The 27,421-nt window shown below is 45.2% G+C and overlaps 1 protein-coding gene across 2 annotated transcripts in view; it reads left to right on the forward strand.

Annotated features, from left to right (window-relative positions):
* The first annotated feature begins 2,445 nt into the window (after window positions 1–2,445).
* Window positions 2,446–27,421, forward strand: part of LOC105021636 (E3 ubiquitin-protein ligase SMURF2) — a 51,740-nt gene continuing 26,764 nt past the window's right edge. Inside the window, exons 1-3 of one of the 2 annotated variants that reach the window (XM_010889425.5) lie at window positions 2,446–2,907; window positions 24,444–24,482; window positions 25,720–25,867. In XM_010889425.5, the coding sequence (XP_010887727.3) occupies window positions 2,856–2,907; window positions 24,444–24,482; window positions 25,720–25,867 (239 nt within the window). In that variant the 5' untranslated portion in view covers window positions 2,446–2,855. The remainder of the gene's footprint in view (window positions 2,908–24,443; window positions 24,483–25,719; window positions 25,868–27,421) is intronic. The other variant, XM_010889426.5, reaches the window with a different exon arrangement.

Here is a 27,421-nt window from a genome sequence, read left to right on the forward strand (position 1 = left end):
TGAAAAAACTTGCATCACATTAAAGGCTTTTTGTGGCTATTTTGAACTGGGAAAGGGTCTCTCTGTGGATTCTTGACCTGACCCATATATCTGTGTCTTGGCCAAATGTCCCCACTGCTGATCATTGCATTTTCTTTGTAAAATGGCTGCTAATAATTTTGTGATATGGCTGCTAATAATTTTTGCTGCTGCCAACCTCCTTTTTACTATCCATTACTGCTTTGTCTCTGTTGCTGCACATTTAAAATATCACACACCTGATTCACATGTAAATACAACAAATAATTGATGTGACACATTACTCTGTAGCCTTGTGTTAAATAAATCACATTACACTGTTTTGTTAGTATTGTCCTTATTTTTCTCTTCTTGATGTGTTAACTTTTTTAATTAATCATTTCCATTGTTGTTGCATGGTGAAGAGGGAAACGGCAAGTATAATTTTCCAAACCTCATGTATCCTATTCATATGAACATTTCAACTTAGACCTAGTTTGTCTCATGTACTTCTGAATGCCTCCAGTAGATGGAGAAATAGACTATTTAATGTCAGCTAAGTGTCTGAAAAGGTGTTACTGACTTGCAGACCAGTGGTTCTTTTAGGAGGCCTACCTGCAATCACATTGTAATCTGACTATTCTACCCCCTTACGTGTAACAATAAAGTTGGCCTACTGTCTTAATGTATTGGGACATTGAAGAATGTTGCATTATTTTGGCTTTTTACTCCAAAGTTTGGATTTGAAATCAAAATGTTACTATGTAAAAGCATTGATTAAAGTAGAGATTTTTCAGCCACTAAAACATGCTCACTTGTCCGCATTGATGATGTAACTGCTGTATTGAAATATCTTGTCTGCTAAAATAAATCCAAATGCCTCAAACTAATTTGACAGTAATTCTACTGTTGAAATGTTGAGTGTTTCTTAGACAACTTACTTCAAAAGCAAATGTTAGTTTAAATCCAAATACCTCAAACTAATTTGACAGCAGTTCTATTGTGTATATAGCTGGTCCGTGACCTCAAACACACTACCATTGCTACCTTGGTTCTTGACTGGCCAAGTCAACTACCTAATCTGAATACAGTTGAGCATGCCTTCCCATGCTGAAGACAAGACTGAAGAAAACTCACCAGGAACTAAAAATGGCTGTAGTACAGGCCTGGCAAAGCATGATCAGGGAACGTACCCAGTATCTGGTGATGTATATTACTTGCAGAGATTAGTCAATTATTGTATGCAAAGGAAATGTAATTTCTAAATGTTTCATCTGACATGGATAAAAAATACCCATTAAAGCTGACAGGTTTGCATTTTAACCACTTAATCACTGAATCATTTTAAATGCCGTGCAAGAATACAAAGCCAAAAAAACTGTCCAAATACCTCTAGAGGTGACTGTAAGTACTTAGTTCACACATTATATTAATCTGTCCCAATACTTTTGATAATCTTCTGCTTTTCAACATAGCCTATGACATGGCTGTTGAAATGTTGAGTGTTTCTTAGACAGCTTACTTCAAAAGCAAATGTTAGTTTAGATAATTACAGAAGTAGCTGTGTTCGGCAAAAGAAAATATACGTCTGGACCAAATAGGAAGCTAGCACTGAATGATTTTCAGCAGAGAGGGGAAATAAAATTAAGTCATTATTTCTAACCTTGTCAGTGACAATATTTCCTATTTACTTGCTATGTTTCCAATTCAAATTATTTCGTGTATGTTTTCATGGAAAACAATTTCTAAGTGATCCCAAACTTTTGAATGGTAGTGTATATACAGAATCATTACACAGCTCACAAAATTACTTAACATTTACAATATTTCTGTGTTTCAGAGATTACCTGAAGGGTAGTACACTCTCCTAAACACTACCAGTTTCACCGGCACAGATTAAACATAGCCCTGGTCTTAACAATCCAGATAAATGGAGAATATTCACTGAGTTAATTTTTTTAGCCCAGAAGTAGGGTTAATCTTTGTCTACGAAATTGCCCTACACCCAACTGATTTCACTTAAGAGGATGCAGTTGCTTATCATATTGCTGAACACATTAAACTGTTGAAAAGGCAATCTGGAGTTGCTATATTGTCTTTTGCACCTATACATTATAGATATATATCCACTGATTTACCAGGAATGTGTAAATATTACGTTAATACAAATAAACACTCCACATCCTCAAAACATAGTTCAAATCATTAGGACGAGATCACGGACAGTCAGTTGTTGCATTCTCATCTCTGTCTATGAAGTTCAGTCGTTACATCTACATCCATATCAGCTTTTTAAATAAACTTGCGAGGGGAGTTTGTTATTGTTTCAACTGCGGATTACTCTTTAAATATTTCCAAAATGTTGTACTACATCAATAGAGTTCTTGTATTTTAACATATTGAGTGATGTCACTAATAGGGAGGGTCACTATCAAAAAATCTAGACCAGATCGTTCTCAACCAAACAGTGGAGCTGCAGGAGCTGCAGAAGCAGCAAGACATCTTCAACATCTCGGATTGGTAACTTAAGCTAACCCGCTTCAAGTAGAAATGCTACCCCTAATGGGAGAGAAGCGCATCACTGGCTTTTAAAGACCGCTTGGACGTCATATAATGAAACATATTTCGGGAGGAGATTCAGATTTTTTTTTGGAAAATTAGACTTTCGTTTTTGTTTCTTTCAGAGTATGTGCTCGAGACGGCGTTGTATAGCACTAGTGCTATGCTCATCCGGGCCACTGTGCCGTGACTCGATTCTTCATTCACTGTGAAAGAGGGTTAGGGATTATTTTTACTGAAATATTTCGACATTGTAAATACTTTTGATAAATCCACGTCAAGCTGGAAAACAGACGGGCATGTCTAATCAAGGAGTTAGGAGAAATGGCCCAGTGAAACTGCGGTTGACAGGTAAGATTGTAGCTCAAACCCCTCGCTGTCTCGTCTAGCTACTTGAGTTGCTTGCTACAGTATTTGAGTTGCTTGCTAATGTGGCGCTAACGTTAGCTACGCTGGTAGTTAGCTAGCTATTTATTTAACTGAAGTATCAGTAAAATAAACGCGTTTACTAAGATGCTTGGTCTTCTACGTACTGAATATTTACTTTTTGCTGTTCACAACAACACTTACATACATACATACATACATGCATACGTACATACATGGATATTTTTATTACGTACCCTTCGAATAAGCACAATGTGTTTCTAACAAGACACGGTTTTAATTTCTTCAGTTGTGTCGCTAACGTTAGCTTAACTAGCTAGCTGACACAGGTAGCGCTAGTCTAATAGCTAACGAGTACAGTAACACCAAAAATTAAGACATTACATTAAGTCGTTTTACAATATTAGTTACTGTAATTGACTGGTACAACTTGTACGGTATGTTTTCCCACCGTTCTTCAATTGTTGCATGTTTTACTACAGCTGAATAACTACAGCGCTATAGCTACCATCGTTACAGTAATTATTATGTATTAAACCAGTATAATTTCAATACTGTACATGGCTAACTAGACGGATGCCATCATTTGAAAACAATGCCTGTGTGCGCAGACACTGACATATTAGACAGAGCTCTGACTGCAGACTCACTGACACCATTCCAAACTGTAGTATGTACTGTATTGATTTAGACCCGCAATGACTACCTAGCTTTGGTCATGCCCCATATATTTATCTCTGTATTTTATCTATTTTTCTATAGTTAACGGTTTTTCTATCCTTAGTTTTTCAACATTTTCCAGATGTATTTAATTTATTTTTTTACTTCGAGATGTAAGACACTACTCCTAATCAGGACATCCAGCTGGAGCCGACTTCACTTTCCTTCTTATTTTCTATTTCTTACAACCCAAACAGTTGTCCATTTACATGAGAATGCAGTGTTGTGACTGCGGAGAGGGGGAGATGACAAGCCCTGCGTTTCATGTTTATCCAGGATCAGACCAAAGCAAATTCCAGACCTCACTCTTATCTTCTATAACCAGCCAAATTAAATATAGAATTTTGTAATGTGCCAGCCAGAATAAGGCACCTAGAGGGAAGTAGGATCTCTCCGTCTGGTAAGGTTTTGACACGCTTGTTTGGAATGTTCTAATATTTTTACCATATAAAATCAGATCTGATAGCAAAATCTAAAGGTACGCTAATCATTTTCCACTAGCCAAATAGCCTAAACCTTTTCTTCACAAATGCTTTGTGTTAACTTGATTATAATTAAACTGCTTACTTCGTTTTACCTCTTACAAAGTTATACATTTTTGCTCAAGTCCTCCCTGATGAAGTAAGTCAAGGGGATTCTTCAATGAGCAGCAGCAGTACTGTAATGAACTTCTCAAAGTAAAGCTCTGTCTTTTTTCCCCCATATGGGAAATGGTTTTAAATGGGCTGTTGCAGTGGTCTACTCTCGGAATCCCAGGAATGTGAAACCTCAGAGGAAATGTGAGCCTCTCAAGATCGTAGGAACATCCTCCTCTGTCTCGTTTACACGGAAGGAGGAAGGGAAGAACCGTGAAAACCACTGCTCCCTTCACTGGGTAACACCAGAGTTTTCAACATTGCGCCCCCTCCAAGCATAATCTTGTGCGTCCTGTCCCCCCGGGTTGGTTCTGTGGTCTTACTAAGCACTTTATTGTAATTTATTATAGTAGAAAGGACAATCTGCGCTTAGGAGACCTCCTGCAGGGGGTTGCTGGCCCACTTTGGAGCCTCTAGACCTGCCTTGGATCTATTTCATGTCATCAGGCAACCATTCACCCCTATTGTCAGTTCAGTTTAATCGTGAGTAAACGACCATGTCTGCTACCAGCAGTCTGGGAGATGCCTGGAGGCATTTTCAGGCCCTCTCTGTGTGTTTGCTGGTTAGCGGGAACATTCAAACTGTCAGTAGTTGCAGCTTTGCCTGGGAATTTATTTACCATTTCCTCTCTGTCTCAGATGAAGTTTTACTGAGTGAATAGCTACACTAATCAAGGCCTAGTGGTTAGGCTGCATTCCAGGGACATTTTAGATCAGTGCTGGTCCTGTGAGGGGGAGAAGCCAGGGTGTTTTTCGGTGCAGTTTTCCACCAGTCACAGTATTTGGCACCCGCCTGCAGGTCCCAGATCAGGATTGATGGATTGTTTAGTATGAAACGGTCAAGTTATTGTTTGCTCCCTGGGCTTTTTCCCCTTCACTTGCTGTCTGACGATGTCGCCCTGCAGCTTTGAATGGGATGCCTTTGCCAAGCAGTAAATGGGAGCAGTCTGGGGCTACACTAACCGCTATTCCCAACACTACGGGGAGGTGACAATCGCTTCTGTTCTCTCTGCTGCCGGAGTCGTCAAGGCCTAGGCTCTATCAATGACTGCAGCTTTGAGCTAATGACTCAACTGCTAGCTATTGGGTCCTTCGCCTCTAGTTGGCACAGTGCTTACAATGAGAGACTGGAAGAATTGTTTCAGATCCACTGTCATGCACCTCTCCCCCTGTCTACTTTTTGATTTTGCCGGGCCTGTAATTAATTGATCAAAATGGGCATAGCATCCATCCGTTGTAGTCTCTACCATTTGGGGAAGCGGCCTGGAGTATTCGTCTGTGTGTGTGTGTGTGTGTGTGTGTGTGTGTGTGGGGGGGGGGGGGGGGGGGGGGGGGGGGGGGGGGGGGGGGGGGGGGGGGGAGCTAGGAAGCTGATGATTAAGATAAAGGCCCAGTCTGTCTTTTCTAGGGAGAGAAAAAGTGGTGTTGGGGGGTGGAGCATTTTAGTTGTTAGCTTGTACCACTGTCTCAGTATTTACTCAGTCAGTGGTCAGAAAAAATTGTCTCTGCGTCTTCGGAGGGCACACACTTCCCACAGGATGTCTCGTCAGCACGCGATGCTGAGCTAAATTAGGTCTGTTGACTCCTGCCTCTAAAGTGAAGGAAATGCATTTGAGCGTGCTTTGTTAAGAGCAGCCTATATCTGTTTAAAGGCCTTCAAACAAGACAATGGAGATGGCACAGGGAGCTGTTTCCACAGCGTCCTGCCCTGTCTCTACCCCCTATATGGATTAAGTTAATGCTGGTTGACAAAGTCTAGTAGGGTTGGCCAGATGTTTTGAATAAAAGGAGATTTGAGGCATTCATTTGCTGTTAATCTACTGTAATTCTACAGTAAGAAGAAGCCATTCCTGTGTTCTATTGCTGTATCTTTGAGTTGGCTATAGGTTTTCCAGTGGCAAACTGATCATTCACACTCACCAGCAACGTGGATACAGACGCTAATTTAGCATAGCAGCCGTATTGATAAGCATGTTACATTTAATTTAATATGGTGTGACTTGCTAAAACAATTCATAATCGGAGCACAGCCTCTGTCCAGACAGAGGCTTAATTTGGTCTCTCCGGCCGCCTGCCCAGATCTGTGCGGGAGTTTGACCCATTTCAAGGAGCAATCAATAGGCTTTGTCAGAAATCCTCCTCTAAGTTTCTGTATCGGAATGAAAAGGCTTCTGTGTCGCCTTGCCTCTCTAGCTGCATACCAACTAGGAGAAGGAGAAGATTCCGGGGAATTGGCTGTATATAATGCCGTTTGCTGCCTTGAAATGTGGAACCTGTTGCCTGTTACCACGTTTTGACAGGCCACTACCGTCCTACCTGGTGGTTTCCACGTTGCTTGGTGTGCTTTGTTCTTGGGCTGCAGATTGGGTATGGCTTGACAGAAAATGACCTCCTGGCACCTAAAGGTGACCTAGTCTCCTTTGCCTCCGGGTAACTGTTTCCAATGGCCGCCTTCCACGGAATGGCACGCCTGAAAATCCTTAATAAACTGTGATTTGTTTGTCCATTCTGTGAGCCATAAAATGTGTGATTTTGCATGTGTATGTGATGTCCATAACAAAGTTCTCCATAATACTGGAATCGGCCTCCGGGAAAAAAACTTAATCATCAATCTTGACTGTCCTTTTAAAGGTTACGATCAGATGAAGGCATATAATATTATATTGGGGACTCTCAGCCTGGAGAATACTGCTAGTTTTCTGTTCTACCTGTTATTGAATTTCATTCACCTAATGTTTTGGTCTAAAATATTCCATAATTAGTGGGGTTGAATTCATACCAGCAGTACCCAGATTCCCAAGACCTGTGTTCAACAACCACTTTGGTAGATCATTTATCCTTCTAGCTAGTGATTGACCGCCCAGGATCCGGGTATTTAGTTTATCAGTAACCCCGGATGTCTCTGTCATGGTCGTGGCATGGTGAAGACCGGAGCTAGTCTAGTCTGAATGAATGGACCCTGTCAGAGGGGTGGTGATATAGGGGTCTGTTTAAATGTGAGGGCTCAGGCTGTGGTTCGTTAAGCACTGCAAGAAACTCAGGAGGTCCTGTGTCAGCTGTGTTGAATAGCCCCCCTGTCTGGACTGGCTCTTCCATGGTCTAACAGTGTGCCTGGCCCTTGTCTGTGATGTGAGTTTGCTGTAGGGCAGTGACAGTAATTGAATATCCATGTAACCCGTGGTTATGGATGAACACAGGCATGAGGAGGGAAATAAACACAATTTCAGTTTTGCCCCAAAAATGTCAAACTTTATTTTCATGAAGATAAACTTCACCCAATTGTGCCATTGTGTAGTGAGTATTATAAGCAAACTTTTTCTACTAAGCTCCCTAGATGGCTCAGTCCATCACTCAAAATGCAATGGAAATTGTATATAAAATAAATAAATATTATGTTAGACCAATGGTGCGACTAATAAAATATATTTTATAACACGTTGTCTAAGGCCCAGAATCATCTCATGTATCCCCTGTTTATTTTGGCAGACATCACATGAACTTTTGCAGTTAATGATTTTGCCCCCTTAATAATGTCTGCCCTTCCCTTCTTTAACTTATGTCATGACTAAATGTCTGAGAAATCTGTAGACCGAAAGCATTCTATTACAGTGGCAAGTGACGCAAAATAAGTTTAATGTAAACTCTACAGCGGTTTGCCTACCACTTCAAAACAGCACGTTGGACTTTATTTTTCATTACTGGGACCTGGTAGCTTTAGGTTATTATGCTGGCCAACAAAACAAATGGAGTCACCTGCTTACATTCATGTTTTCCTTCCTTGCTATTAAATTGTTAGTCTTTAAAAAATTTGAATGTATTACACTTAATTACTCAACGGTAGCCAACAAGGTTTTTTGTCCTCGAGAGCTGTGAAACTAACATTGCGATGCTGACTCTCTTCCTTGTTCATAGACTGATGAATCTGATCTACAGGCTCTGGAATTGGTGCATTCATTTGTTTTTGTTGGTTGTCTGTTACCATTGCATATAGGTTTCTTTCTCCTTCATGCTTGTGAAGTAATTATCTTCTTATGTAGACTGGCTTTGGGAATGCCTAACTTTTATAATATGTAGAAAAAAAAGAACATATTTTCTCTTGTCTGACATGCGCCAGTGGCTTTCATTAAGTTAGGCAGGTGTGCCGATTTGTCTTTTAGGCCATTCAGAATGTTTGGTTAAACAGCCTGTCTGGACTCAGACGCTCCTGTCATGATGTAATGAATCACCTTTTGAAAGGCACATTTTCTGGTTACATGTTTTCTCTCATTACCACGTCCTCTGTTTAAAGAACACGTCGCTGTGCTGCCTGTTGAGAGGGAAGGCTATTGACACTCTGCCAGGGTTTTGTCTACTAATATTTCTAAACAACTGATAACCAAAGCACCATTGTGATAGTAAAGTTGCGGAGGGGAACCAAGTTTCTTCGAAAGTCAGATAAGAGCCATTCCCCCTCTTCGCCCGGACATGGTGGTCGATGACTGGATGCATACGCCTGGCCAGTTACCGTAACCTCAAGAGGCCAGACCATCTCCACCTTAGTTGTCTGTGGTCCTTTGGCCGCAACGCAGAGAGCCCTGTGTCGTCTGCACTGAGGTCGGAGTAATGCTGTTTAGTCTGCGGCCCGATGGTTGTAGTCTCTGCGGCCCGATGGTTGTAGTCTCTGCGGCCCGATGGTTGTAGTCTCTGCGGCCCGATGGTTGTAGTCTCTGCGGCCCGATGGTTGTAGTCTCTGCGGCCCGATGGTTGTAGTCTGTGAGCGGCCCGATGGTTGTAGTCTGTGAGCGGCCCGATGGTTGTAGTCTGTGAGCGGCCCGATGGTTGTAGTCTGTGAGCGGCCCTTGTCTGAGCCAGGGCTTTTTTTCAGTGATCTCTGGACGGGGAGGGTGGGCTCGCTGCGACCAGGTGCTGCCACGCTCATATCCAGACTTCCTCTCGCTCTGTTTAGTCTGCCCCGACCACTCCAGATGACTGGGCTCCACGGCGCAGCTGCCCCTCTCTCCACTCTTCACTCCATTCAACTGGGCTCCACGGCGCAGCTGCCCCCCCCTCTCCACTCTTCACTCCATTCGACTGGGCTCCACGGCAGAGCTGTCCCAGGAGGCCCGCCACACTCATCCACTGTCCTGTTCACGTGGTGGCCGGTGCCTCACATGGAAACCTTTATATCCTCTCTATCTGGCCCCATCTATGCTGCCTGCTTGCTCTGTATTGCGCTGCTCTGTGCCAGGGAACCACAGATGGCTGGCGGCGGTAGCCCAGTCAGCGGCCAATAGTATGTTTGAATCGGATGCTTTTGGCCAGTTTGGTGGTTTGATATGTTTTATCTTAACTGGTAGGTTTGCCCTTAAGGTTTGTCTCAATTGTCTGGCATGTTATAGCTCTCCCGTTGGGCCTGTTCCTTGGCTGAGACTTTGTCTGATCTATAGAGTTGGCCTGACGTTTGTTTTGTGGTGAAGGAGATTCGCTTGCCGACAGCAGATAACGGTTCTTGTCTTCAAACCCTTAACGGCATTGCTGACAGTAAAATTCCTTGAAACTTGTTATTCATGTTATGAGAGTCTGCTCATGGGTCCTTGAAACGGTTAAACCCAAGCCTTCCCCACCCTTAGCAGATGGGCTTGGACTGTTTGGTCTGCGTAATGGTTTTGCAATGTACAGCTGTCTGAACCGACTATTCGCAAGTTGGCTCGTAACCACCAATTGGGCATTGGATAGCTTCTTTGTCAAATCTTTCTGAATGGATGTCATTTATTTTGTTTTCAACTTGGTAAACTTCATGATCCACGTTGGTTTGATGTGTGGTGTTCTGTGGAGAATGGTTCGGCTCTGAAGAAGAGTCAACATGTGACACAAAGACAGGTGGTTGGAGAGGAAGATGTGCACTCACCTGGCCAAACATGTGAGGGGAAAGGGAGCTGTCTGTTTGTAAGTTTGTTTTTGTTTTCTTTAAAAAAAGGATTTGTATGTTTTCAGTTTCACAAGCATATCCCCTACAGTCATAAAAAAGGTAAATTGAAATACGGTAGTAAGGAAAAAGGAAGAAGAAAAGGGGGGCGGAAATTACAATGTTAAATAAATGCTTAGAAAAGCATCCAACCAAACAGACGGCTGAAAGACTGTAAGAATTATATCATTACTCCTTTAGTCTGTTTGTAATGTTGATACCACATACTTAAAGACTTTCTTTACTGTCTCTGTGCGAGCACCTTTGTAGGCAGCAAAGATGGAGTACATTGATTTAGGACCCATTTAGGAAGCTGTTTCCTTTAGCAAAGGTTCTGTTCTTGACTTTGCTTTGATTTTTTTTTTGGGGGGGGGGTTAACAGATGAAGCGTTTCAGAGTCGTTAAAAGGGAGTGATTGTCAAAACGTCTGCTGAATGTTTTGCTGTGTCATTGGAAAATGTAGTCTAGCCTGGTGTGGCCGTCTGTAAGCCAAAGATGTGTCCCAAACCGCACCCTCTGCCATACATGGTACACTTCTTCTGACTTTTAAAGCCGCATATTATGTAGTTGATAGGGTGCTGTTTGGTCCACATCCCGTGCGTCTGTAAAACTACCTACACCTTCAACCTCTCTGGTGCCGAGTTTCTACGTCCTTTCATTTTGATGATTCATGTAAGTTCTGCACTGTGCACTCCAAATTCTGCCTTAGGAATTTGGTTCTGTCTAGACAACAAGCAAGAATTTTATTGTTATTGCAGCCCTGAATCTAAAGATTAAGAAAGATCCCACCTAGCAGATGTGGGGGTCTGGTAGGTCCCGTATGTTTTTGTTTTTGAATTTTAGACATCCCACTCTGATTTATGGGGATGTGATTCCATGATGCCAGCAGGGAGTGGAGTAGCATGCTGTTCGCAGCCATCTCCATTTCAACCTCCTCTGTTTTCACACTGAGAGGAAGCCCTGCTATGGCGTGTTAGGATGTGACTTGTGTTTCATTGACACAATTATTTTCAGTTTACATAGCCGTAGTCTGGAGTAGAACTCTGCTGGGATGTTGGCTTTCATCAGGTAGTGGATTTGCTACATGGTTAAGCCCAAGATGGATGGCTTTTATAGTTGATAGGATTATGGTTTAAGCCAGTACTGTCTTTCAAACCAGGTGTATGAGCGAAGTAACCATGATAATAGCACATTAAGTTGGGTTGAATTAATAAAGATGTGAAAGTGTGTCCTTATGCTTGGTGGCCTACCAACTCCAAAACACAGTTCTTTATAGCTCCCGATATCACGGTTGGTTGAGCTGAGTCCTCTTCAGCCTTTTAAAAGGAGAGCAAAAGAGAGCTTTATATGCTATTGAAATATACTTGAACATTGTGGTATTGGAAGGCTTTAGAATACAAGCGTGGAAGTGGTGCACATCATAGGACTTGCCTGACTGCCGGATCGTAGTAGGCCAAGGTTTCAGAGATGGGCTGGAAGGCCACACTAAATATGTAAAATGCTTTTCCAAATGGCTCCGGGTCTTGGTGTCAGCCTGAATATTCGACGTTGACCTGGGTTTGTATTTCTTTTCTACTGCGTCACCGAACACAGACACCTTGGCACGATGCAAGCGGGTTTGTTTGCAGCTGCGTCGCTGGTGTTGCTCCTGCACTCTGACCTGCTGTTCTTTCTGTGACCTTTGTGATAACAAGAGACTCTGTATCCTTCCTCTCTCTTTCTCTTTTTAGCAAGTTGCTCGTCTCCCCCGCGGCCCCGGATCTAGCCCAGACGGCGTACAGGACAAAGCTGCCAATGGCTCCAGGTCGCGGTTTTATCTGCTCTCATTTCAAGTTTCTTTTCCTGTCTGTAGCCAAGCCCTGCCGCCGCATGACAACAGACTCTCAGCAACCGCGAAACCAATGCTACGATCAAGCGCGTCAGATCCACTTAGCTGAAGGCATGCGTAAAGAGTTGTTTGTGGTGAACTTGCCGAAACAATGCTCAGCTGCTTCAAAGATCTGCAGATGATGATTGTATCTGCATGAAGGTGTTGAACTTTGCAGCTGCAGTTCAACTTCAGTTACTGCTCCATTGATCTGACTTGACAATTGGGGTTAAAACGCGGAGGGGTTTGTTTGGTTGGTGGGGGGGTGTATTTGCGCAAGAGACACTGGCTGTTGTCAATTATTGGACATTTGCGGTCATTCTGCAGTCAGGTCGCTGTAGCAAGCGGAGAGTATCCAAACCCTGGAGAGCAGAGTTGGTCGTACACTGTTACCGGTTGGCGTTCAGTCGGTCTCACCACCCACCGCTAGGCCACGCAGTGTCTGTTCAACCGCTCTGCATGTCAAGCTACCGTTCTTTTTCCGCTCCCTCTCCTCTCCTGCTCCAATGGCATCCCTCGTTTCCATCAGTTTTCTTCACCACAGAGCATGGGGCTTCATACCTGCGTAGGAGGGAGACGTGGGATCTTGGGTTTTATGACTGAGGTAGAGGTCAGATCATATTGTCCTATTGCCAGGCTCTGTGACATTCAATATGAGAGGCTGTTTACTTTTTATTTCAGTTTTAGAAGGATTTGTTGCATCGGCGCCAGCTACTGTTCTCATGATGGATTAGGGTTCCTTTGTGAGACTTTAGCATGCAAGTAGGGTCATTTATTGTTCAGTGGAGGTGTAATTGTTAACTAAACAAATATGTCAGTATGTGTTGCTGTTTTTGGGTCACAATTCATTGTTATTACAACAGCTTAGGCTGTTTTCACAGAATTAATATTGGAGCCTCAGGTTTCGACTGTAATACTGTGTTAAATGCTATTTTGGATATGGGAATTTGTGTGTGTGTGAGCGCACGTGTTTGTGTGTGTAGGACAGAATGCACAAAGTTCACAGACTCATCGCCCTCAGTGGTGAGACCAATCAAAGTACTGTCATCTGCAAACTGAGTAGACTGATAGAAGCACTGTTGAACAGTCATTAGTGAAGCGATTAAGGTGCATTCTATTGGTGCATTCTTTGAGACACTGATGGACTCATTGGAAACACTGCGTCAACCATAACCTAAAAGTTCCACTTTCATGTTTGTAAAGAAATGATATTATAAAAAAATGCTTTTATTAAAAGTTTCTGTTGCATTAACTGCCAAAACTACAGTTGTCCCTTTTTCTGGGGAATGTCCTTCTTGTTTACTGAAATGGATACAAAGGGGGTGTTCCTAACATGACTCGCATACTTTTTTACGAGATCCTTAAACCCCCCCCCCCCCCCTTAAACACCAAGAATGGGCGCATATCTGTGGCTATAAACCATAGGCTGTAAAACATATTCAAACATACCTAACAGCCTTGTAATTTCTTTGGCACACACAGAATCAAATGATGAGGGCCGCATGAATGAGGGCAGTGGCGTTGGCAGCTGTTTAGACCACATTATCATTGATCAAAGTGACACAACGTTTTCTCCACAACTCTGTCCCTTGCCGTCGTGATCTACTGGCTCCGACTAGTTTCACCGATTGCCATTGAACTCAGCGCGGACCGAACCAAGGCTTTTTTCTGAATGGTTCGGTATGCGCATGTGTACCGAAACACCCCTGGTGTTTAGCGGAGAGCATGATGTATGCAGTTTCCACGTTGCTGCCCGGGCTGTGCAGCCAGGTACGAAGTGATGAATACAAGATGGAAGAGTAGACAAGGTGAGGGAAACACGAACACACTGTTTCAGATTCCAGGTGTCTGGTTTGCTCGCTTTTCTCGGTTTCAGGCTCTCATGGCCACATTAGCCCGGGACTCCAGTGAACGTCTGCCAAGTTCAGGCCGATATTTATGTGTACCCAGAGATTTGTCAGGGACGGCAGCCAGTGTAAACCTTCTCTCTCTCTCACCCTGTATGTCTTTGTCTCTCTCTCCTTCTCTCTGTCTTACAATCCCTCCGTCTGTCTCTCTTGGTCTTGCCCTCCCTCTGTCTCTATTTTGCTCTTCCTCTGTCAGTCTCACTGAGTGAGCTAGGGGAATTACACCGACAGCAGGGCGAAAACATGACAGGCTGTGCCGTCTTAATTTCTCTTTCGCTCTTAGTCTTGTTTGTTGGCTCCCCCTACCCCTTATTCCTGTGCTCTCTCTCACATTGACAGTGCGTCGGGATGTGACTGGGATCAATGGACCCTCAGCCCCGCTTCTAACACCCCCCTCCTCCGATGACACAGTCAAGGGGCTGGCCTGCGTCAGGTTTGCCTGTGCCAGTCAGCCGGAGTGTCCCTTCGCCACACTCTGAACCCACACGCGTCGTGTGCAATGAGTGCACTCCTTCCTGTCAGGCGAAAGACGCCTCGCATTGTGGGGCTTGGTCTCGCGCCCTTGTGTCCGTTGCCCCGCTCCTCGTTCACCGCTCCTCGTCTCCTCTCCACGGGGCTGGACAAGGGCTCACGCCAAAGCCTAATTGTTGTCTCCCAGTTCTTGTTCGCTTTGTGTTTCTTAACACTGTGTTTGGCCCTTTTAATGGAGCTCCCGCTTCGCCTCCCTCCACTTCAATGTGGCTCCCTTCTGTCAGAGGGCGGGGTGGGGGGCGGGGGGGGTTTGAATGTAAAACAACTGGCACATTGGTTTCCCAGGGCAATCCGCCCTCTTCTCTTTAGTCTTCTTCCTTTGTCCCTGGGGCTGAATCTTCGGCACCAGATGGGAAATGATTCATTGTCTCTGTATGGACCTTAACTGTGAGTGAGTGCTTTTTTTGATTGAAAAGTCAGACTGTTTGGTTTGAAAAGGCCCAAACGAGAGATGTATGTAAGCCCACCATGTAATGCGACCAGCACCCCCCCACTTGCTCTTCTGCCTCTCTCCATCCCCCACTGCTCCTGCTTTTGGGATTATGTTGATTTCATGGGAGAAATGGGATATCAATTGAGTGTGTACAGGGAGGATTACTGGATGAGCCTGTTGGGTGCACACACACTCACACCATATAGACCTACTATGTAACCTGGGGATTTTTTACTACATAGTATGGGTTTTGAGGGATTATCTACTACATCAGGTTGGGTTTTGAGGGATTATCTACTACATCAGGTTGGGTTTTGAGGGATTATCTACTACATCAGGTTGGGTTTTGAGGGATTATCTACTACATCAGGTTGGGTTTTGAGGGATTATCTACTACATCAGGTTGGGTTTTGAGGGATTATCTACTACATCAGGTTGGGTTTTGAGGGATTATCTACTACATCAGGTTGGGTTTTGAGGGATTATCTACTACATCTGGTTGGGTTTTGAGGGATTATCTACTACATCAGGTTGGGTTTTGAGGGATTATCTACTACATCAGGTTGGGTTTTGAGGGATTATCTACTACATCAGGTTGGGTTTTGAGGGATTATTCACAGCATTGTATGGGTTTTGTCTGTTTTTGTAGACTTTGCTGGTACTGCCACGTTTCATCTGAGCACTGCGGTTCTTTTGTGGCCTGCCTGCCTGTCTGCCTGCTTGCTTGTCTGCCTGTCTGTATGTGTGATGTAGTTACAGAGTCACCTCAGCTGCAGAACTTGTTGCAGCCATTATCTTTCACCTTTTAACAGTGCTTGTCTTCAATGGAGAAGCGTATAGAAGTTAGTTAGCTAATCTATTGGCTAATGTTAGATGGTGCAGTTTCTCCCCAACCCTATTAATCATCTGTACTTGTTGGTTGCCAGTTTAGACTACTTATCTGGCTAACTTTAAATCCATACTGTCTTTCCATCTTTCATTGTGTTATTAATGTGCACTCCACCTGCTAATAAACATATTGAGCCTCAGTGACTGTGGGTTACAACCGTCCTTTTTATGGGACGCATCTCATTTAAACCACACAAGTTTTGTCGTATGAAGTTACGAGTTGTAAATGTCAGGTATGTAACAGTGTAGGAAATTATTTTTTGGGTGGTAGTATTTTCTAGATCTGTTTTCCTTTGTCTTGAATGCTCCCCGAAGGACTCTCACTAACATTAGTTAGGGTAATGGAGTAACCCTGCCCCTCCCATGTTTCCACACTCTTCATGTCATTTCCATCCTCTGGCCTTTCTCACACTTGCGTACATGTCACATTCTCTATCCTCGCAGTCTCTCTAAACCCATTGGATGCGAATGCCAGATGTCCCTCCCCGCTGAGGTTCTCCTCCAGTGGGGTTTGAGGCGGAGAGAGGATGTGAGGAGTAGCGTCTGTCACAGTTCCCAGTAAAGGAAAAATTGCATGAATAGTCCAACCCTGAGTCATGTATCTCTGAGGATCTCCCTCCCATAGCTTCAGCCAGGGAGTGCCTCAAGGAACAGCCTGCAGGAAATGTCTGTGTCATTGGTCATAGGTACAGCAGCATTCCAAAGGGAATCATATCCGATGCGTTTTTGTAAAAACCATAAAACTCTCGAGTTTGCACAGGTCACACAGACCTCCCACTCGATCGACACATTTCTAGTTAGGCCGGAAGAGAGACAATTGGATGTGGGGTTATTTAATTGCCTAAGCAGGAACACTTCATTGGGAACAAATAGAATCATCAGGCTTTGCTGTTGGCCCCACTTGCCTGATGATAACCATCAGCCACCAAGCTTCTACTGAGAGTATTCTGTGGCACTCTGCGTTTGCTTCTCCATCAGGTCTATCGTGAACTAACAGGAACTTGCAGACTTTTTCGTGAGCAGCTATAAAAGACAAAGAATTACTAATGTTGATGATATTTCTTACATAAAATCAAGATCACCAACCAATAATAAAGAGATCCAACATAACCATCAAATAATATAAATATATTTGTAAAATCTCATAGTTTTTATAGGGGGCCCCCCTTAATGGTTTATGAACCTTTTTTATTTTACCCATATTAATAAAAGGCAATATATTCCTTTTAAATTAAGGGGAAGTTGAAGGCAAGAGGATGATATTGTCTATGTGAAAGCTGGGGGAATAAGTGAATGGCTTGCCACATTGTAGCGTTTTTTCCCCTGCATCCAGTTATCTCACTTCCTCTCTACAGATCCCTCCCTCAGCCCCCCCCCACCCCCCCCATTGGACAGGCAGCCCACCAGTCTGAACCCCTCCCGCCATCCTTCTGTGTCAGGCTTGCTGCCAGTTTGTGAACGGTGGCGCTGCTCTGCGTTCCAGGTTCCAGATTAGCGTCTAGGCGCTGAGGAGGGGTGTGTCGACTGGAGCAGGTCTCGGAGCGGAGGGCCAGGGCTGACTTTGGCCAGTTTAATGAATGACATAATTGGCTTCCTGAGCATTCGGGGTCCGAGGCCTGAGAGGAGGAGAGGGGCAGTAATGGGTGCCCAGAGGAAGTGTGCTGTAGATAAGAGGTCCAGTTGGACAACCTCTGAGTCACTGTGTGTGGATGGGTTGGGTCGTTGTGGTCTGTCTGTCTGTCGCCGCCTGTCTGTCTCTCTCTGAGCCACTGTGTGTGGATGGGTTGGGTCGTTGTGGTCTGTCTGTCGTCGCCTGTCTGTCTCTCTCTGAGCCACTGTGTGTGGATGGGTTGGGTCGTTGTGGTCTGTCTGTCGTCCCTGTCTGTCTCTCTCCGAGCCACTGTGTGTGGATGGGTTGGGTCGTTGTGGTCTGTCTGTCGTCCCTGTCTGTCTTTCTCTGAGCCACTGTGTGTGGATGGGTTGGGTCGTTGTGGTCTGTCTGTTGTCCCTGTCTGTCTCTCTCTGAGCCACTGTGTGTGGATGGGTTGGGTCGTTGTGGTCTGTCTGTCGTCCCTGTCTGTCTCTCTCTGAGCCACTGTGTGTGGATGGGTTGGGTCGTTGTGGTCTGTCTGTCGTCCCTGTCTGTCTCTGAGCCACTGTGTGTGGATGGGTTGGGTCGTTGTGGTCTGTCTGTCGTCCCTGTCTGTCTCTCTCTGAGCCACTGTGTGTGGATGGGTTGGGTCGTTGTGGTCTGTCTGTCGTCCCATTTCTGTCTATTTCTTCTGTATAGCATAAGCCTGGTGTAGGTGCTGGGAACTCTTAATGTTTATGCCGTCTCCGCGCGTGTCTCCCTGTCTCCGCGCGTGTCTCCCTGTCTCCGCGCGTGTCTCCCTGTCTCCGCGCGTGTCTCCCTGTCTCCGCGCGTGTAAGTCGCCGGGCCCGTGAGGGGCACAGGGGAAGAGGAAGGCTTTTTTCTGGTTTTGTTTCTGGAACAATGCTGTGAATGAGACCATGTGGGCCTGAAACAGGAGTCAAAGCAGGGCCGGGGTGACCGAGTGGCGTCTGGAGCGGGGGTGGCTAGTTGATGGATAACGGTATAGGAACGAGGGGAGTCCTGTTCTGTGGTAACGCATGGCCAGGACTAGGTGGGGGGGGGGCAGGGTGGGCCCAGGGGCAGGGTGGGTGGGGGCGGTGCATACATTCTCATATGTTGACTTATGACCTTGACTAGCTGGGATTCTACTCATCAAATGTCTTCCTTGTTTTCCCACACTCTCGTTTCTACAAAATTAGCCCATCATTCCCAGACACCAACTTCCTCAAAATTAGCCCATCATTCCCAGACCCCCACTTCCTCTAACTTAGCCCATCACTCCCAGACACACACTTCCTCAAAATCAGCCCATCCTTCCCACTTCTCTGTAGCTTTCCACTCTGACCATGTTGAATGCTTCATCGACACTCTCCACACCAGAAGTCTAGTTCTGACTAATCTTAGGGGAATCCCCTGGGGTTCAATAGGTAAAGTTACCTTGAATCTGCTTTGATGTCCAATTTAAAATACACTGAAGTTTATTGCGTATTTTCAGATGTCTGTGAAGATTTCATATGTCCTAGTCATAGCTAACATGACATCTCTCAGTTAGTGGTGTTTTTTCTTTTTTTAGCGCAACACTGTAAAATCATGTCGTGAATGGCAGGTCTCATGCTCTTCATGTTACATTTTGAATGTCTTCCTTCCCTGGAAGTATTTTTTTAGGCCAGTTCCTGCTAGCTTAGTGGGATGGGTATCAGTTTCTTGGAAGACATTGAGCACTTGTGGTGCTGCGTGTCTCATTGCCCTTCAACTGGCAGCCTCCGAGTAAAGCTCTATCGAGGAATAAATTGAGCATTCTAATGCAATTTGAATGTATTACTTGAACGACTGGCATTCCTTTAAATTGTGCAAGGATCTTACAGCACCAAGCCAAGCTCACAGGCTGTTCATATTAATGGCAATAGCTGTTCAGTTTCATTCCGTAAAACCACAAAATCCTAAATTTCCTTGTAAACAGCTCTCTTAGTCGTCGTGTGTTGACCGTTGTAATATTTATTACCACAATAATATTTACATACATTCTGCACAGCGGAGACTGAACGGAGGGACAGAAACACAAGGTTTAGATTGACGTTGGACACGGCGTTGTTGTGACAGTTTTGTTTGTAGCGCGGCAGCTTCTCTAAAGCGCGTTCTTCTTGTTGATCAGGTTGACTGTCAGCTGGCGTGGACGTCTTTGTCATTTGTCAGACACTGACAGTGTCAGCCCTGTGGGCGGGGATGGAGGGGCGGGACGTTTTGACAGGTCTGTTTGCACTTAAAATGGAATATCCAATAGGCTTCTGACTGCGGGGATGTGGGAACATCAGTTGTGTCAGTATTGCTATGCCAACCATGATAGTGAAGTCATCTTTGGAGGCTGATCGGTTCCAGTGCAAATGGCCTAGAACGTGGCTTTAGTTGAGTGTGGAGGACAATGGAGGGCCATAGTGGAGTGTTTCACTAATTTAAAAAAATTACCCACTTAAAGCTTTTTTCAACTTCTTTTCCTCAATTTAGATTATATCAGATTTGTATTTCTATAGCCCTGTCTTATTGCAACCACTCCTAAAAGACTTGGGAAGGTGATCGTGGAAAGCCTTCCTCATAGATGTCCATGCCAGTCCATTCAGCTTTTTCCCACATGGCTCTTCTAAACAGGAAGTCATATCGGCAAGTTTCAGACTGCACACATTCACTCTCCTGAACAGCTCTTTTGGCTTTGGAGGTGCCCAAGCAACCTGAGGCAGTCACTAGAGTACTATGAGACGAGGAAATTCCTGCTAACATCACCCCTCTCCCCATGCGATGCTGGTCAATTTTCATTGTCCATGGGTCTTCTCAGCTGCTCAACTGGATGGTTTTGGGAATATGCGATGGCCTATTTTTGGCAGTGAAAAGTTCGCCTGTTTATCAATTATGCAGCATATTGGTGTGAATCAGACGCCACAGACAACTGTCTCTCTGGAATGGTGAGCATGTGTTAGTGTGCTACTTTTCCTAGACTCCTGTATATCTTCTATATCTAAGTGTAACCCATGGAGAATTCAAATGGAGTTGAAGAGTTTGTAGCCCCTGCATGGCAGTTGAAAGGGCAAAGTGGTTCTTAGTGCTATCCAAATGGGTATATATAGTGTGTCTTACAAACACACACACACACACACACTTTCTCATATTAACAATGAAGAAGTCACCTCTTGTCCTGCATGGTTGCGTTCACCGAGACATGGATACATGTCGTGACACAGTGTCATTGCCCTTTGAGTTATTTTTGTTTGGCTGATTGAGAGACTGGCCTCTTCAAAAGAATTCCACAGAACATCAATCTGACATATTTCATACAAAAATGCTGGCTAGTACGCACGTTCACCGCTAATTGAAATTGCGTCCGTACTTTAGTCGCCTCACACGTCAGAGAAAGTGTGTGTGTGTGTGTGTGTTTTTCGGCTTTACCTTTCACCCTGACAATTCCCACTACATCGGCCCCTTTATCTGAAATGGCCTCCGTTCATCGGAAGCATCGTGCCTGGTGACCAAGCTCTCTGAGGGGGTCATTGATGAGGCGGGTGGTGAAAGGAGGCAGATATTTTATCATGGTCAGGGAGACACTGGAGCAAGGTGCCGGTAATCCCTTAAGCGCCATTAGGATGAGGGGTACTGGAGTTTGCCCTTGCCTTCCCCCGTGGCCTAGGGTGATCCAGCTGGGGTAAGACACCGCCTCTGGTGCACAAGATGCCTTCTATTCTGCCCCCCCCCCCATCTATCCGTTCCAGTAGGTATCTTCAAAACCAATTTTCCCTGTCTCCTTGTTTCCCACTGAAACTGTATGTCCATTTAGTCACTGTAGGATCCCTCCAGTTGCTCTTATTGGTTGGTAGCCAAGCTGTGGGCTCCCACAGTGTAATTCCCCCCCGACAAGCTAATTGGTAGTCTTCACGGTATGTTTTGGTTGGTGTCGGGGATTGTCCATGTCATGATGTTGTGATTTGGCCTGATTGGCTGTGTAATTGTGGTTGATGTCTGGATTGAAATGGGCACAGTTTTAGCCGTAACCTCTGTTTTTGTGCTTCCCTGGGTCATTCTCCATGTATTTTGGTCACATTTTGGTGGCTTTCTTTTTCTTCCGTGACATTTGTCAAGTGTATAATCTTCCACCAGGACATCCATGTCTGTGTGTTTGGGTAGAAGTGTGGGACCGACTCTTCTCTTTTCCGTGTTAAGTGCTCTTCATTTTTTAACTTTTTATTTTTATGCTGTATATGTTTTGTGTTATAGATGGAGGCATGAAGATGTGTGCCCGAGTCAGTACCTCCGTCTGCTGGCCAGCTAGTGCGCTTCTTTCCAGTCTTTTTCAGTGGTGGGCAGACTTCTTGTTCACGTCAGTCTTTGTAATTTCCCTGTCGTTTACCAGATCCAGATGTCTTCGTCATGTACGTCTGTGGGTCAGAATGGCCGTTATTAGAACATGCATTTAATCTGGTTTTAGATGTTTCCGAGTGGGCCCGCATTGTTATGTTTTTATTTTTACCATACTTCAGTTTGTACCCAAGCCTATAGCAGGCCAAACTGAATCGTCTTGAGGGCCAGAGTTGCCCCGTGGTCCTTACTTTGCCAATCCACTGCACTTATAGTGTGCCCGAGTACTCTCCATGAGTCCACTGTTCGCGGCTACATTCTCGTGACCTCTAGCAAGTCTAGAGGCCACACACACACACACACACACACTCAGGGCCTGCTTCATTTTGAAGACATCATGAAACTGTCTGCCCTACATTCAGCAGCCCTCCTCCTCCCAGGCGCCCTATATCTGAAACCATTACTGTGTATACAAACCTGAAAGATAGCGGCTAGGTCTCCGTTACGGCTATAAGCTGCTCTCACGTGCGTGTGCCTCTTCTGGTATGGGAATGGAAAGTGCCCTGTCTCCTGCTCAGCGCTCCTCACCCTTCATAAATAATGACTGCCGAGTGACTGGATCGTTCGAGTGTGTGTGCGTGCGTCTGACGGTGCGTGCCTTCCACAGCTTTGAGTAATGTGGTGGGGTTTGAGAGCAGTGCATTCTCCAGGACCGCCTTGGCAAAGGATCAGCTTCCCTGTCCGTCCTGTCCTCCCAACTCATGCCAGGGATAATACCTTGCCTGTTTCTGGTCTGAATGAAAAGTCAGACTCTGCATTGGGATTACACCTACTTCAGGGAGACTGGAGTTGTGGGCTTCTGTAGGCAAAGTTCAGTGGTTCAGTCTTTTTTTTGGTTACTGAGCTGCAGATTGAATTTTGCCTCCCGGAGTCCCACTGAGGCATCACCTCGTATGCATTTACCAGCAAGCCTCGCACGTCATTTTCAGTGCCCCAGGGGATACTTCAACTTTCAGTAAGAAGCACTTGCAAAATGCAGGCCATCCGTAACCTGTTCTAGCCATTTCACATAAATTTTTTTCAAGTTGAAAGCCAGCTGTGTTTTGGAAGATGGTTAAAAAAAAAGAACAGCATTTTCTGGTTGGGAGCCTTCAACTTGTGTCCATGTTTGTAAGTCAATAGGTTTGTGGTGGTAGACAGGTTTAGTATTGGATTAATAAAGGCTAATGTCATCACTTTAGGCGTGACTGACACATTTTTATGGCACTGGAAATTAGCCTGGACAGAGATCCAGCAGTTATATGGTGAAAGAAGATTCCCGTCCTGCTCTCCTTCCTTTGTTTCCTCATTTTTCCGGGTTGTCCATTAATCCATCTAGTTCAGACATGCCTTTGACTCCTTAAGGGTCATGGATAATTCTGGTAATAAAGGTCAGACTGTGCAGTAAGGTCAACCTGCGCATGTAACATTTCTAATAAATAACTTTTGTATAGCACATTTCATACACCGAGCAATTCAACGTGCTATACATTAGAAAATAATAAAAATAAATATGTAAAACCCTGTTTTTTGTTTTAGTTGTCTTAATTTTTGTTTTTGAATGCATTTTGTGTCATCCATAATGTGTGATTGTCTGTCACATCCATAATGCTATAGTTGCCTACTGCCGGCCTGGGCAGCCATACCCAGACTTTAAAAACCTGCACTACTCCAGCGGTCCAGATGAGATCAGCCAACTAGGTACCTCGCTGGTTCCAGTCACATCCCTTTGGTGTATCACATCCCACTGTTCTCTAGGCTTAGCCTGCTGTCTGGGTGCTGGGTAGCCATGGTTAGGCAGATTTAAGTGTGTGGGCTTTGACCCATTTTGGCAAACTTGGAGGCCGTGTAGTGAGAGATTTCCAGAGGTGGTTGGAGGTGGAAGATTACGAAAGACTCATTTTGAGTGGGCTATGGCTGTTTCTGTCACCTTGGGGTTTCCGTTCATTTAGGTAAGAATGTTTGTCTTCTCAATGTTTTAAAAGGGAAGCCTCTTAAACCGGTCACCCGTAATGGGGAGACGAGGTTGACGGACAACACCGGCTTGCGGTTACTCGTGGCAACCGTACAGACGACGAAGTCGATCCAAGCCAGGAATCCACCCAAATTTGGGCTGAAACTTTCTTTTTTGAAGGCGCTCCCACCTAAAACTGAAATAGTCAAAAAATGTGTTTAAGAGCATGCATCCTAAAGCACATTGTGCTTCACGTAGCTTACATTCCAAATGGGTACCTGGGTTAAAACATGTATTGAGTGGCGGTGCTGCCTGCTGGTGCTTCAAACAGTCCTCCCTTTACCGCTGATCAGCTAGGTTTTATGGTTTAGTGAATTAATGCCATTCATCGGAAAGGGGATAAAATATAATAGTAATGGGCACAGACCATCCCAACAATGCAGACACCACATTTGATCCAACGCTCCGCTGCCAATTTTTACATCATACTTTTATTCAGGATGTAGCTGGTTGTGTAGCCACATCTGTTTTTACATCATACTTTTATTCAGTATGTAGCTGGTTGTGTAGACACATCTGTTTTGCACCGCATCAAGTAATAATCACTTTCCCATGATTGTATAACCCACACTCATTCTTTTCTCTTTCAGTCCTGTGTGCGAAGAACCTGTCGAAGAAAGACTTCTTCCGTGAGTAGTGATCTTTTTTCCCTGTGCGTGTGTGTGTGCGTGCGTGCCTGTGTGTGTGTGTGTGTGTGCGTGCTATTTCTGTCCCGCCACCATCATTGGGACGGGACTGTCAGTTTGTCAGCTGGCTGTGACGCTTCATGGAGGCTCAGTATGACGCCTGGATTAGCTGACACAGAACATGTGATGCACGTTGAAGCTAGTCACCGGTGACGTCCAACGATGGACAAAGGCGTGAGTTAGAATCTAGTCAGTCCCGACGCCTGCAGCACCTGTGAATGTCATTTCAACTGGGTTTTATCTGTTAGGCCGTCTTCAGGACAACTTCCATAACCTCCTAGTCAGTAGGCTCCTTGTCATCAACCATGGGATTTCTGCGTCGTCAGATACACCAGGGGATGTATTATTTAGTCTCATATCTTGGTGAGACAGACTTATCGCAACTAAATACCTCAGAAGGGACACAAAAGCACACCCACATCCTCTGCTCAGAGGCTTATTATCATAGTTTGTGGTTTTGATAAAACAACCTAATTATGGAGTGCGTTCACCACCGCCAAGTTAGTGTAGCTTTCGTCCCCGTCGGAGCCATGTTGTGGATCGCTAAGGATGAGTGGCTTTAAGGCGCAGTTTCTTGTAAATGGAACACACACAGACACGCCAAGTCCCTGCTTTCTCATGCCAGCATGGGGTGAATGTGACTCAACAGGTTTGACCTGTGAGAGGTATCGGTGCCCGGAGGCAGACACCTAACTGAAGTGCGTGTGTGTGTGCGTGTGTGCGTGTGTGTGTGTGTGTGTGCGCGTGCGCGCTATCAGATTCCCGGGAAACAGCATAATTGACAGATGTTGAAAGAAACAAGCTGCCTTCTTAAGCACAACTACATAGAGCTTTTCTTATTTCTGTAATCTTGATGAGTCACCACTGGTGTAAATACTGGTCCACTGATGACGAATGTCCACATCATGTTGCATGGAAACTCATTATGTAAAACACATGTGCACATCCTTTTTCGGTTCTAAAATGTATATCTATTGATTTAATTGTTTCCCGTGGTGTGGGTGTGAACAGTTACCTGGAATCTGATTTGCACATTCATCTTCCATTTGTGGTCTAACTGCATCATATAATCTCTGTGTTGTATAAACATGTGGATGTAACATTTCATTTCCATGCTAGGTGAATGAACCGTAATGTCATTGTAGTTTCATTGACTCCATTGTTTCTATGCCATCCACAGTTGTGAATACAATCCTCCATTTTGGCTCCTCCTCCACAGGGCTGCCTGACCCCTTTGCCAAAGTGGTAGTGGACGGCTCGGGGCAATGCCACTCTACGGACACTGTAAGGAACACCCTGGATCCCAAGTGGAACCAACATTACGACCTGTAAGTCACCCAGGGATGTCCCTAAACCAGGGCTCCACCTGAGACCATTGGACTCTTGGTTTACCCTGTATTCCTGGTTCCGCCCTGGAACCAGATGGAATATGTATTGTTCAGATCTACGCAAGCACCTAGTAGTAAGGAGTCTGTAATCATTTCCTTGTCCATTGGATGAACGTCTAGCATCGGAGACCTCAGGAGAACGAGGTCCATTTTATTTTTTTGCGAAATTCACACTGTCGTCTCCTTAAAAAAAAAAGAAGCCACTTCCTATAATAGAGATCCAATAACCACCGACAATTGCTAACCCAACCTCCGTGTTTACTATGGCTTTCAACAGTATCGCCGGTCTGGTTTCACTGGGCTGGCTCGGCGTCTCCAGTCTCCATGTGTTGCTATGATAAGCGTTCGAGGAATGCAGTGGATTTCCCTCCCTTCCCGTGCTGTTCAGGAACACCCACCATAAGCCGTCTGAGGCCCTTTGACACTGAGAGCCAGGCCCGCTGCCCGCCCCCTCCCAGGGCTCCGTGCAAAATGGCACCCTATTCCCTGTTTAGTACCCTCCTGTTGACCCGCCCCTTAGGGGCGTGCCCTGCGTACAGCGAAGAGGACGTCATTTCAGATGCAGGCCGCAGTCAAACCGCAGAGGCTGTGTGACCAAAACCAGCCATGTGGCGTGAATGTGGAGCTGCGAGTTTTACATGCTGTTCTAGGGAGGAATCTCTGCAGGACCAAAGGGCCTTCTGCCAGCGAGTAGCAGGGAGGAGAAAGAGGGCCAGACATGGGGGGCGGGGTTAACAGGGAATTGTAAGACTGTGTTGGGAAGGGCGTAATATACGGAAACGGGATTGCGTTATCAATTTCTAAACAGAAAAAAAGTCAAACATTGTGTTTGTCACAAGACATACTTGATATTTTGTGTGTGCGCGTGCATCTACGCGCACTCACGCAAACCTGCCCCCCTGATGCATGTTGCTGCCCCCCTGTGACCCTTGACCCCTGGGCTCTGTCCCAGGAAATGGCTGACATGCCCAGGAGCACAATCGCAGATGGAGCCTCCAGCCTCAGCTGGTTGGCTGGCAGCTTGCCACTGCCCCCACCCCCCCAGACCAGACATGGGCTAAGTGCTCAGCACACGACCAGCTCAATCAAGGGCAGGCCTGGGTAGTCCAACAGCGCCTGGAGCAGTGTACACACTACTCCGGGCTGTGCCCACTAAAATAGAGGACACGCTCAGTCCTTGGTCTGCATGGACTCCATATCACCATGATTTTCTCTGGTCTATTGACTGGACAGTAGGAAGGAGAGGCTAAAGGTGTTTAGGTGATTTTCAGTCAATGTTGCAGAAAGAGGCCCTGGAATGAGAGAAAAGGCAGTACAAACCTATATTAGATGAGACACTGTCTGGAGCTGGGAAGCGCCTGTCTGCCTTGCTCTGTTCTCATTCCTTGTGTCAGGGCCTGAAGCAGGGCAGGCTGCATTAGAGCACCAGTTAATGCAGCTCCCGCTGAAATGCTAATAGGATGCTAATGCGCTGTATATCCCCGAGGCTAACTA

The sequence above is a fragment of the Esox lucius genome, chromosome 9 (assembly GCF_011004845.1).
Source record: "Esox lucius isolate fEsoLuc1 chromosome 9, fEsoLuc1.pri, whole genome shotgun sequence".
NCBI classification, from domain to species: Eukaryota; Metazoa; Chordata; class Actinopteri; order Esociformes; family Esocidae; genus Esox; species Esox lucius.